The sequence below is a fragment of the Cydia fagiglandana genome, chromosome 18 (assembly GCF_963556715.1).
Source record: "Cydia fagiglandana chromosome 18, ilCydFagi1.1, whole genome shotgun sequence".
In the NCBI taxonomy this organism is placed as follows: domain Eukaryota; kingdom Metazoa; phylum Arthropoda; class Insecta; order Lepidoptera; family Tortricidae; genus Cydia; species Cydia fagiglandana.
Genome location: NC_085949.1, coordinates 17,366,593 through 17,379,731, shown reverse-complemented (window position 1 = coordinate 17,379,731; position 13,139 = coordinate 17,366,593). Strand labels below are relative to the sequence as shown.

Genomic DNA, 13,139 nt, shown 5'->3' with positions numbered 1-13,139 from the left:
ATTTTGATCTCGCACATATAAGATTTGGTAAGCGCAACAACGATTTGTAACTTAGGGTGGTATTTCATCTGTCCAATATATTGGTCCAATGTATGAGGCGCAATGACATTGAACAGGTGGAATACCGCCCTTACAATATGTGATGTGAAATAAATGAATTGTTATATTTTGTTGAGTTTTATTTTTACAGCAAATATCAAAATCGTACAAACCAAGTGCTTTTCTAAATCTCACAATCATCTACTTAGTTTGCGCAGTGGAAGCGTGCTGGGCCCATAACCTCTAAAGAAAGTAATGAAACGCACGGATGACGGTTGACAAGTAACGGGATTTATTCAAAGATCAGACATAGAAACACGTTGCACATATTCTTAACTAGATGGCGCTAGTAACCCTATTTTAAGCTTATTTTGATATAAGTAACAACAATATAATACTACAAATACTTAAACATGTATGTTTTGCTAGTTTTTACTTTACTATTGTTGTTGTTCCAAGCACTTTCGTAAGTTGGCATCGGTGGGGGTGGTGGCGGCGCGGCGCCGGGCAGCGCACGTTGCTCTGGCACTGAATTTTCAATCTTATGGCTACTAGGATTAAGTTTAACATTGACTGGCGAAAACACACCATAAATAGATACTGGTGCGCAAATCTCATAATCTAACGTGGCGTAGAATTTCTCTTGGCCCTTCGTTGATAGATGCGCCATTTTTAACTTCAGCACATTTCTACAGTAATTTTCGACGTATCGCATTAAATATGTACCTAACTTCTTTCCACGCATAGCTTTACTTATGACTACTGTTTCTATGAAACAACTTTCTGGAATACTTGGTATGGGAGTCAGTTTGCAGTGGCCTAATACTTGTCTCCTATCTTTAACTAAGATAAAGTTGGTAGGCAGGCAATCGCAGGAGGCTTGCAGCGACATCATTCTGACAGTTTCGCTTCTTGGCCATTCATCGTTGATCAAGTCGCAGGTTGCTTTCAAAAATTCTGGGTGATGATGGATAAGCAGCACTTCCAGTGAATCCGGTTCCATGATTAAATTTTATACCTGGTAATAAAATAGTAGAAATTAGAAAACAGGTATGGTATCATTTATTTTGACTGTCACTGTCAAAATTGACAAAAGCGTCTAAATGAAAGCGAAATCTATGTGGATTTGCATATTTTTCGTCTAAATACAAGCGTAAACATTTGAGTTTTTTGGATACCCACCTAAAGGGAAATAAATCGGCAACTTTTTATCACATTTTAACTCTAGTACTGAAGTAAGTGTATTTATAAAAAATAAAATATGGCGCGCGACTTAGCCTGTGCGCGTTGAAGACAGAACTAACCTATTTTTAACTGTCACACTCATGCTACCGTTCTTGTCTGCTTAACTTTTGTTGGCGTAATGTTTGCGCATCGGGGTCGGTTAGGTAACACGGAAGAAATGCATTCGGAAGTAAACAAACTGGTGTTTACAAAGTTTTCAGAAGAAAGATGAAAATCGCTAGGTTCCGTTCCACTTTTGATACAACTCTCGATGGATCCGTGTTTGTTGACCGTACGCTGCTGTAACATTTTATTACTTACATGTTTTAAAACCATTATAAATAATATTGCTCTTATTGCCAGACACTATTGTGTTAGTTAAGAAATAAATTTGTATAGAGTAGGTATTGGTATTTTAATCTTATTTGGAACACTATTTAAAAATATACAGGGTGGAATTTTGTACCTACTGGTAACACAAATGGCTTACCTTTTGATTAAAAAATAAACTGTTGAATATAGTTTTATTTAACAATTTGCATCAGTAAACATGACCAAAACATTTGTTTAAATAAGAGTTCCTGCTTATTCCTAAAACATGGAATGACTGTTTTAGAATCAGAATCAGAATCAGAATTATTTTATTTGCTAGAATACTTAAAACAACATGTAGTACAGGATGTTAAGGTACAGTAGGTGATAAAGTATTCAGTCGATGAACGACATGCAAAAATTATATAAACTAATAAGAAAATGTTATCAACAAGATAACGTTTTCTTAGATACACACACTGAATTTAAAATAAATACAATACGATAAAATTACGATTCAAATAAATTTAAATTTAAAATTAAAATTAAATAAATGTAGTTAAAAATAATTTTATATAAAAGTAGTAATGTCAGTTATGAGTTATACAATTTAAAATCCATAAATTCCCGGATGCTATAAAAACAATTTTCACTGAGCCACTTAGTGATCACTGTTGCAAATTTATTATATTCCATTTGCCTCATGTCTTCAGGAAGGTTGTTATATAAAACAATGCACATATTATACGCATTTTTACGATAGATCGCAGTACGACAAGGAGGTTGGTACAGAAGGTCCAAGTATTGAGCTCTTTGGTTACCCGCAAAAACATCAGACCTGCGCCTAAAGAGTTCAGGATGTTTTTTAACAAATAGGCATGCTTTTTTTATGTACATACATGGTAGTGGTAAAATATTTAGTTTTTTAAAGACAGGCCTGCAGCTTTCCATGATAGAAATATTAGCTATAGCACGAATGCACTTTTTTTGTTTAATAAGGGCCCTAATTATGTCTACTGAATTCCCCCAGAGCAAAAGGCCATAGTTCAACAATGACGATACATAACCATGATATGCCGTGATAGCAGCTTCAGCTGAAACGGTCATCCTGTTTTTTTATGGCAAATACAAAACTGTCCAACTTCTTACACACAAAATCCACATGATTTTTCCAGTTTAAATTTTTGTCTATATGTAAACCTAAAAATTTAATGTCATCACAATTGTCTATTCCTATATTATCAAAATTAACATTTAATTGTATTGTTTCAGCATTATATGATTGAAATTGAATGAAATGAGTTTTACTTAAGTTAATATTGAGATTATTGTTACTAGTCCATTGGCATATTTCAGCTAAAGCATTATTTATTTTTCCTTCATATGAAGAAATTTCATCGCCTTTTACCATCACAGTCGTATCATCAGCAAATAGGATACACTCTGGGGTGGTTGCTTGAGGGAGATCATTGATATAAATTATAAAAAGCAGCGGACCCAAATTGCTCCCCTGTGGTACTCCCCACAGATTTTCACGATAACCGGAAAGAAAATTTTGTCTTACAAGTTTGTTCCCAACTTTGACTATTTTTGAAATCTCAGTGCGCTGAAAAGAAAAGATGGATGATGATGATGTGCCAGCACTGTCTGCGGAGACATTTGCAGCCCTTCAGGAGTTTTATGCAGAGCAGCAGAAGAGACAGGAAATACTTGACAAGTTACAGGCTGAGGACAAGCTGAAGGAAAACATACTTTTTGATGAGAATTGGGTAAAACACATATTTAATTCATACACTTCATGTATCATGAATGCATATCTTACTGTCACCCTTTCATTGTTGATCTACTGAACCAATGATTGTGTGTGATCAGTGACACTGGTTCAGTATTTATTCAATAGACATAATATTAAGATGTGCTGTCTATTTCTAAAAATCCTATCTGGGACCCACTTTATGAATACTTGAGATAATAGCCTAATCTTGGTCCCTCATTGCTGAGGATGCGACCATGTATGCACCATCTCCAAAGTGTGCTATCGTAGGCCATATGGGTCACGCACTGGATGTTGCCGCCAACCACCGTCTTCACAACATCAGACCATCTTGTGAGTGGTTTTCCTCACGCTTGCTTGCACTCTGTTTGGCCCAAGATAATCTGCCTTTCTAGGTCATGCTTTTTAGACCGCATGATTTATGACCAAAAAAGCTGAGTACGCATTCTTGACATATTGTAGAGAGCCGTGTGGTGATTTTCAGGTCCTCTAGGATTGACTTATCGGTTCTCATAGCCATGCAGGGTATGCGTAGGAGTCTTCCTAATCTACTTTTTAATATTCTGCTGAAAGAGCATTATTAACTACTGCTATTTGTTATTTCCAGCAACTAAGTCAGTTCTGGTATGACGAGGCCACAGTGCAGGCGCTAGTGAAGGTGGTGGACAAGGCAATACTAGACGGAGGCAGGGTGGCACTACTGTCCTGCCCCACTCTCTTTGTGCCGGTGAAGCGGCAGCTTAGAGAACGCGCTACAGGTTGGTAACATCTTTTTAAAAAATGAGTAAATTTTAATAAAGAAATTGTTTATATCAATATATTATAAATACTACTTTATGTTAATTTGTTTTTCACCAATTGAAGAATGAAAAAGCAATTTACTTTGACTGCAAAACAGGGCCACGCTCAATTACGTTTTTAATTAAAACTTCTGCATTTCTGATAAGAAAATATGTGGAGTGTTATATAAAATAATTGTGGCTTTTAAAAAGGCATAAACTTTTATTACTTACATTTAATAAATAGGCCTAAATTACGTAACAAACACCTTTCCAGTGTCCCTTCTCGAGTACGACCGGCGGTTCGAGGTGCACGCCCCCGACTTCATCTTCTATGACTACAACTTCCCCGACAAGCTGCCTCCGGACCTGGAGCGGTACGACCTGGTTGTAGCTGACCCCCCATTCTTGTCTGAAGAGTGCATCCAGAAGACCTCGCAGACTATCAAACTGTTGGCCAAGGTAAGATTATTTGTCTTTTTCGAATTTTCGACACTTAGTAATTGATACTTTTGCGCTTCTATACATCACCCAATTAATATACCTAAAGAAATTATTATTATTTATTTGTTAGCCTGTTGTGTCCCACTGCTGGGCAAAGGCCTCCCTCTCTTTCTTCCACGCGTCTCGTTCTATGGCAATATTAGGCCCATCTTTCCTAAAGAAATTATTTAAAAAAAACTAAGTGTATCACTGTGACAAAGTAAATACGTTTCGGTTGCGGAGATTGAACTTTGGCCTATGCAACTCTTTAAAAAATGTCACGCATAAATCAGACTTGAAAAAATATTGCAAGTTCTTTTTTTACAAAATTTTAAGCATTTTATTATTTTTCTCCTCGTCATGTTAACTGGAAAAATTATGATTATTTCACAAAGTTAAAAATTCAGCTAGAATAAAACCTCATGTTTCAGGATAAGATCGTAGTGTGCACAGGGGCTGTGATGAAGGAAAATGTGGAGAAACTCTTGGATTTGCGGATGTGCGAGTTCCAGCCGCGCCATAGGAACAACTTAGCCAACGAGTTCGCGTGTTACGCTAATTTTGATCTAGATGGCGCTTTAAGATGATGCTCTGGTTGGACATTCATTGAAAGGGTCAGAAGGGCCAAATTGCAAAACCTTTTTAAGAATTTTTTTCTCTCCCCTTCAAAACGTATTCATATGTTGTTATTGACGCTAATACATAGTATGAACAGTCAGCAACCGAAGGCAGCAGCACACTAAGCTATTACAGAACCGATAAGGTCCATCTTAGGCTCTGTCATCACTTTCCATCAGGTGTGACTAGGGTCAATCGCCAGACAGTTTAGTTAACCTTTTGGACGCCAATGACCGATATATCTGCACCGCAGGTTCAACGCCAAAGACCGATTAATCGGTCACAAACTACAGAGTAACATAGACCTATGTGCATATGCATAAAGTTCAATTTCAGTTTTGACACTTCGGTGACGTGGCGTCCGAGTGACAGCTTTTGTGTTTGACACGACGTCGAAAAGGTTAAAAAAAAAAACCAGCATAGTTGTTTTCATATAAGTAATTTTGAACATTTTCCCCGCTTAGCTACTTCTGCCGCTAATTGTACCTTATACCTACCTAATTTATGAATATGCATTAAATGCATAGCGTATCGTAAGTCTCAAGCCAATTTTCATTTGAATTGTTTTGTTTTATTCCATTAGAGTTAGACTCGATTTAAATAAACTGATATTGCATTTATGGCTTTTCTGTTGGACATGTGTAGCAATTTTATAGTGTTAAGTGTAATGTTTATTTTATTTTATATGGTATGTCTTTAAACATATTTATACTTAATAGTAAGTGTCAAATAAAACGAATAGATATTAAAACACATTGCATTTATTGATCTCTTAACAATCGCACCTTGTTACATTATGCTGGTTAACTCTTAATAAACTCTCGACCGACAAACTGCCTCACCTTACAACTAGCCGACGATTATACTATTTGTTTTCTTATATATTTGACTTCACTTTTACTAAGAAAACTAAGTATAACTTGTCAAAGAAAAAATATATAATTCTAATTCATTCTAAATATTTTGATTTGTGATATTGTGTTGAATGGTATTGTCATGAGTTATTAATCAGAGAGGTAATTTAAAAAGATAGATTTTTGTTCTAATCATAATATTCGCAATATACTGGAGAATGAAAAAAAAATGTATATGTAAAAGCCGAGTGTAAAAGTGAACCCAAATCTATAAACTATGAATTAATTATTGTGAGTCATCTACTTCAGTGAATTATTAAAATATCATTTTAATGGACAGTAAATTTGCCTATATATTAAAATAAATTATTCCACTTTTAATTATTAAAATTGATTAGGTCTGCAATTACATTTAGTTATAAATTTGGTGTTATAATACCTACACAGTAAATAAATCATTAAAATTTAATACTATTGATACGAGACACCTTATTAGAATTGATTAACATTAATGAGTAAATAATTTGTTTGATGCTTATTTATTATAGAACAAAGATATACAAAACAAGACAAGTATGATAAACCCTTATAATATTGGTCGTATATATGTCGTAAGCTTATAAGTATATAAGTATGTATACAGCCGTAATACCCGCACGGCTAATAAATGCAGGCGAATCAGGTGTCTCCAACTTAATGTCTTACAAACACCAAAATAAGTGAAAAAAATACAATTAATTATATTCTAACAGTGCGAAATTTGTACTAAATAAATTAACACATTTGTAAATGTTCACATGTAGGATAGTACCACACGGAATACACACTTAAAACAGAAAATAAATATAATTTTATTCAATATGTGAATTAATTATCGCAATGTCATAACAGGTCAATGTGTAAATGTAAACAGGTCCTAATGACATTTAATATGTTTATTGGAATGAAATATTATTTATATTAAACACAGTGTTTGAAATATTCAGTTGAGATTACACATACATTTTTCATAGGCGTGGCTCACTCCGCGATTTCGTCGCTTTGCTACAGGTAGCTAAAAGTACGTCCGTTCCACCCCAATTTTCGGGAAAGCCATAAGCCGCGCGTGGCGCTGTCGCCACCTAGCGGCCATATCTGTGTTGATCGTAACAGACGCGTTTTGTTAGAGAGTGAGTCTTCTGTACCTAGTACTATTATTTATTCTGTGCTTCTGACGTAATATACATAGGCCTGCCTATCCAGATGGATGTCATAAATAAATACATAGGTAGATACATTTGAACATTGAACTCACTTATACCGTGTGGTAACAGTAATTAAGTTAAATCAAGCGAATTTTGCTAACATGTAGAATAAGACAGTGCCTAATTACCTCTCTTTCTTGTATCATAAATATCATAATATTCGACATAAATATGTAGGTACGAATTATTTCTGTACCTCACCTTGTCTGGTAAGTAGCTTTCACAGAACAGAGCCGGCAATGAAACTGCACGACTCATGTCATGTCATATTGAACTTTTACTACTAAACTATTCCTGAAATTGAAAAAAGAACAAATATATTTGCTACTTCGGTGTTAATCCCAAAGTAAAATTTGTTCAGTATGACATACAGTCAGCAGCAGAAGTTGCTAAGCGGGAGAGGTGTTCAAAATTATCTTGACACGCTCTTATTCCCTTAACAATAAAGACGCGTCAAGATCATTTTGAACACCTCGCCCGCTTAGCAACTATTGCTGCAGACTGTACATAACATCTACGTTGACAATATATAACGCGTCCTCAAGAACATTATATATTTTTTTATATACAATTCATAAACCTAACTAATATTTATTGGTCTATCTACAAAGTCCGTCTTTCTACTCGGGGTAGGCGCTAAACCCATTTTTTTTGTATTTTTATAAATTACGATAGTTTAAACAGATATAGGTACATTTATTTGAGGCGAATCGCAAGTCACTACGTGATACTTTCTGAACAATGGTATGAAAATAGTATGAATATTAGTTGCTTGACTTTTTACTTACATTCATCACATATTGTCTATCTTCATGGTATAATAATATACTCCGCCTGGTAATCTCTTCCCGTCTTTTCTAGGTCACCTGACTGACACAAGCCTACGTCATCATGCTACAGCGCTATATGATAATATGCGATAGCGCTATATATAGCGGCCATGTTATTGTGACGTAGGCTTGTGTCACTCTGGGAAGAGAAGACCATGTTTTATTAGACTATGGTCTATCTTATTTTAAAACCCCCTTTACGCAGTATGTTATCTCTTAAATATATTGTTGACACCCCTTTTACAAGCAAGATAATTTTATTATATCTTGTGGTATGGATCATCATCATCATAAGCAGTATCTATTCAACTACATTTGATAGAGAGATGTACGCTTGTATTACGGATTACAGGATAAAGGGGATTTCTAAAACAATTGAAATCTGCCTAATAGTTATGTGCCGTATCCCAGGAACATGGATCTAAGTAGTTATGTATATATACAACAAAGCATTGAGTCTAGATTTGTAAATGCTAAGAAAAAAACTGTTTTCGAACGAATTTTACAGCTGATATAGATATTAGAGGCGCTGTAGGGCTACGGCTACACTGCCCATCAAGGATGACGTTCGATAATTCAGTAACCACAAAGCACATGGATCAAAGTCGAGAAATATTTTTTTCTTAGCTTTTACAATGCTTACGAGTATATACAATCAATAACTCTTCGTACGTAGCACTATGCACTATGGTCCATTTTCCGGATCGGACATACACATTTACCAGAAAAGAGACAAGGTGGCAAGCTCACGATGCTTGGGCACGCATGCGTAATGGCTTTACGTAGAAAAGCGCACAGAAGCGATGCCTTCGCGAGCCGCCGGGTTTTCGCAACTTTTAAGGCACATCTACACATTTTCAACTAAATTAATACCAATAAGTGATTTTTTTGTAAAAATATAGTTTATGCTACATTTTTAAAGAAGAGTTGTAAAGTTTAACAAAAAACCGTGCTCCTAATTTTGACACCCGAACTACGAGTAGATGGCACTATCCGGCGTCGGTAACTGAATCGACAAATGTCAAATTTTGACACCCAGAATTACCTCATAATTTTCGAGTCCATAGCGACATCTACTTTAGCAGTCAAATTTGAGGCACGAATTTTTCGTAAACTTCATTCATACCTCTTCTACTATTCATAAAATTTTAGTTTTAGTGTATCCAGGGGCTAAGTAACAAACAATTAAAAGTTGCGAAAATAATTCACAATAAAAGTAACAGAGCACAAAAAGTTATATAAATTGACGAAAAACCAGGTACCGTATAATTTAACTAAATATACAAATCAATCGAATCCATTAATGATTAGCATTTGTGCTAATAAATTATAAAAAAATACATTTATATCACAACCATAGCTATAGATGTATAATAACTATGTCTTTTGGGGTCATGAGTCTATTAAGCCATAGGAATGCTAGGCAATACAAAAATATGATATATATTGATAATTTATCTATAAAGGACTATTGTACCCAATTGGTATTTTTAGTTGCATATTATTTTTAATTAATATTCTTATCCAAAGAGTTTGTTGACAATTTTCAAGTCCTGTTGACGTTACCCGAATGGAATTGCTTTCACCCATAGGCCACAATAGTCCGTTATATTTACAGAAGGCCTTATTATCTCATTTACACGAAGTTTTACTTTACTACAGACATTATACCTATATTATATTTTTATAACTAATAAAATTAATACAATTAGGTGACGGTAATAATAATGATTGGGAATCAAAATAAATATAATGTCAATAGTAAAAGGGCACCCTGTTTTATATTATTTTATTACAGTTTAAGTTAAATTTACAACATATAATAAATATGCATAAATAGAATAGAATACCACGACACATTTTCTCGCAACGCGTGATACCTAGGTCATGGTCGAATTATATGTGAATATAATAATGACATATGTGGCAATTTTAAATCTCATCCTTCGCCGCCAAGGAAGTATTCCTTGATTTTGAATTAGGAAGTAGACCCAGTTTGGTAATCGGCCGTTCTGTGATTAATATAGGATGCTTTTCAGTATTTTATTGAGTGTCGCAAGAAAGTAAGTCTGATGTTAGAAATCTTATAATAATTAACAGATTTAATTTGATATCAGTTCTCATTAGAACGTTAAAAGCTCTTCCGGGCGAAGCCGCGGGCAAAAGCTTGTCTTAATGTAAAATTGACACGGAACTAAATTAATTCATGGTCAAAAACTAATAGAAATTATTATCACATTAACAATACTATACTAGACACTAATAAACCGATTATAGTTCGTTTTTTTAGCATTAGAAAAAGACTAAGAGTCTGTTACTTGACCACCGCTTTTTAAAAATTAGTAAATATTACTTATGACAGCAAAAAAATGTAAATAATCGTATACGATTCATAATTGTTACATATTTGCCGTGACTTATTTTTCATAATTGTTTTTCAATAAAAAAGACACGTCAAGATTGTTTGCCTTTTTTCTAATGCTAAAAAAAACGAACTATAGAGACAGTAAGTGAGCTTAGTACAAATGCATTAAGGTTTCAAAACTATTAAGCATATATAAAGCCAATGCAGTATATGTATTAGTATATTTTTGTGGTAATAGTTGGATAGTTCATGGTTAACGCGCGATCGTTTGACAACCTAGTTAGAGATGTAGTGAACAATCCTTTCCCATCATATTTTCTTGGAAAAGTTTGTGTTTGTCATGCCACTTCAGTCAACCTCAGCCTACCTGCTTTTTGTAATGAGACTGACTGAAATAGTATAACACGTTCGTGCGTTTTCGTGAAAATACGATTGTCTCACTACATATGTACCTCATCAAGATCATAATGTACGCCGGATCATATACTATGACTTTGAAATCGATGTTAAAAATATTATAAAGGAGAAGATTTAAATGGGGTTTTTTTATTAAATGGGCTACCTTGAAGTTACCTAGATTTGGTATGAGCTTAATGTCATCTGTACTAAACCCTCTCAATCGGTTCAAACAATTCAATACTAACTACATTTATTAAATTATTATTTACTTAACGATAATTGTTCTCTGCGACCAGAGATCGAAAATTTACGGAACTCGCCACGTGCAAAAATATACCTTTCCAACTTTGGGTGCTTTATACAAACTCTAATGTCTGAGTCATAAGATCGAATTTGCAATAGAGAATGTCCTCAAATGAAAAGATAAAGAGAAATATGTTCAGTAACTTTGACAATGTTAGGTAATAATTACAATTGGTGCCGTGAAGATTTTTAACAATACATGTCTTAGAAAACAATGAAAAACCAAATCTAACAGATCTGTAATAGGGTCGTGTTTCGCTTACATATAACAACAAACACAAAGGAAGACTTGCATACTCCTTAAAGTAAATTGCACAAAAAATACAGACAGACACAACATTATACGTCTTACAAGTCTAAGAATAAAATGGAAAATATAAGTAATGTTTGGAATCAGTTTAAGGACAATCCCGGAATGATACGAAGTACACGGTAAAGTATGCTTTGCTGCTCACACAATAAGGTCAGTATTTTGACAACAGCGACCATTATACTCGTATTTTTCTAGTAGTTACAGAGAAACTTAGATAATTACTATTGAACTTGACTAAGTTTGAGTAAGTGATTCTTTTGCGCTTATTTATTGTTTGTTTTTATATTACAAAACATACAATACCATGTCCGATCGTTTTAACATAAAACATAAAGAAACACAATTCCAAATCTGACCAATTGTCAAACCTTAACAACAGCAGCATAGATCACATATTGGTCCAGACTTGGATACTTGGACAACAAAGTATAAATAGGAAGGCACCCGTGGTCCGCGCCACCACACTGCGTCGCGCTTGCTGCTTATTATTTTCATTTGACAAAGGGGATTAATGTATCTACTCTCAAGAACATTGGAAACGGATCATGATGTATGGAAATTGATAAAAATGATCCGTTTTCATTGCTTTTGAGTGATCATCCATGGGAGATAACGCGATCTGATCTTTCTTTAAATTAATGGTTTATGTAACTTGCGCATGTTGAGGCATCTGTGCGATTTATTTAAGTACATGAGTGTGGTTGCATCGCGGGCTACCATAAATAACATGCTTGAGGAGCATTCCACGAGCTGTCCCGTACAAACGCATTGCATTTCCGGTGTTGCGACTTTTTTTTTCGGCATTTAAAGCAGGCGATTATTTTTCTGTGCATATTTTTGACCATTTGTCATAGAAAAGGAATCTCGTATACCTTTAAATCTTCAGAAACTTCGCGTTTGTACGGGACAACGGTAGACAATTTCATGGAATGCTCCTTGAGCATGTAGTCGGCGCCAGTTCAGTGCACGATGTACGTCCAAAAGCGCATGGAGATGTTTCATTCGTAATATTAAGGCATTACGGTCGACAACTATTCATGCACTTTTGAACGCCACTGTACAGTAAGTTGTAGAAATAAGTGACCCCCCCCCCCTGAAAACAAGTTTTAATACTGAGGGGATCACTTATCTCTGCAGTTTATTGTACACCCAACTGCAAAATTGAACGGTTACTTCATGACTAAATTCGTCTGTAGAGTACGTTCGCATATGTAGCGACCTACCGCAACACGCGCACGTTACACAAGCAAGAACCGTGGACCTCGCGCAGTAATTTATCTGTGTATAATCCCCCGGTGCCCCCGCTACCGGAGGCGGCGGTAGAGCATGTAGAGCAGCAGCAGCAGCAGCGCCAGCGCGTGCGCGAGCAGCAGCGCGAGCGCGGCGGCGAGGCGCAGCGCGCACGCCAGCAGCGCGCGCGCCGCGGCGAGCTCCGCGCGCCGTCAGCCCGTGCCGCACTTGCCCGACTCGAACACGCCCTGACACACACACACACCTACACTTAGCGCCACTTGCACAAAATCTGACTAAATCATTAAGCTATTGCTACTCGTACGCTATAAAATGTAACTAAATATTTGAGTGAATATTATGGGAAAAGCT

At 35.5% G+C, this 13,139-nt stretch overlaps 3 protein-coding genes across 6 annotated transcripts in view; 1 reads left to right on the top strand and 2 right to left on the bottom strand.

Moving 5' to 3' along the window:
• Nucleotides 1-433: 433 nt before the first annotated feature.
• Nucleotides 434-1,327, bottom strand: LOC134673431 (N-alpha-acetyltransferase 80). The gene is made up of 2 exons (XM_063531416.1): nucleotides 1,222-1,327; nucleotides 434-1,057 (listed from the first exon to the last, which is right to left on the bottom strand). Exon 2 carries the CDS (start codon nucleotides 1,040-1,042, stop codon nucleotides 437-439), a length of 606 nt encoding a protein of 201 aa, XP_063387486.1. The 5' UTR covers nucleotides 1,043-1,057; nucleotides 1,222-1,327; the 3' UTR covers nucleotides 434-436.
• On the top strand, nucleotides 1,125-5,853 carry LOC134673430 (EEF1A lysine methyltransferase 1). 4 transcript variants are annotated; one of them, XM_063531414.1, is made up of 5 exons: nucleotides 1,125-1,274; nucleotides 3,190-3,344; nucleotides 3,957-4,107; nucleotides 4,406-4,590; nucleotides 5,043-5,853. In XM_063531414.1, exons 2-5 carry the CDS (start codon nucleotides 3,195-3,197, stop codon nucleotides 5,196-5,198), a joined length of 642 nt encoding a protein of 213 aa, XP_063387484.1. In that variant the 5' UTR covers nucleotides 1,125-1,274; nucleotides 3,190-3,194; the 3' UTR covers nucleotides 5,199-5,853. The 4 variants fall into 4 exon arrangements, with proteins under 4 accessions (XP_063387484.1, XP_063387483.1, XP_063387485.1 ...); XM_063531413.1 differs by having other exon boundaries at nucleotides 1,126-1,274; nucleotides 3,178-3,344; XM_063531415.1 differs by lacking the exon at nucleotides 1,125-1,274 and adding an exon at nucleotides 1,399-1,555 and having other exon boundaries at nucleotides 3,178-3,344.
• A 119-nt stretch (nucleotides 5,854-5,972) lies between these two features.
• The window catches only part of LOC134673432 (kinesin-like protein Klp98A), a 49,697-nt gene continuing 42,530 nt past the window's right edge, over nucleotides 5,973-13,139 (bottom strand). The window contains exon 28 of the mRNA XM_063531417.1: nucleotides 5,973-13,015. Within this exon, the coding sequence (XP_063387487.1) occupies nucleotides 12,980-13,015 (36 nt within the window). The 3' untranslated portion in view covers nucleotides 5,973-12,979. The remainder of the gene's footprint in view (nucleotides 13,016-13,139) is intronic.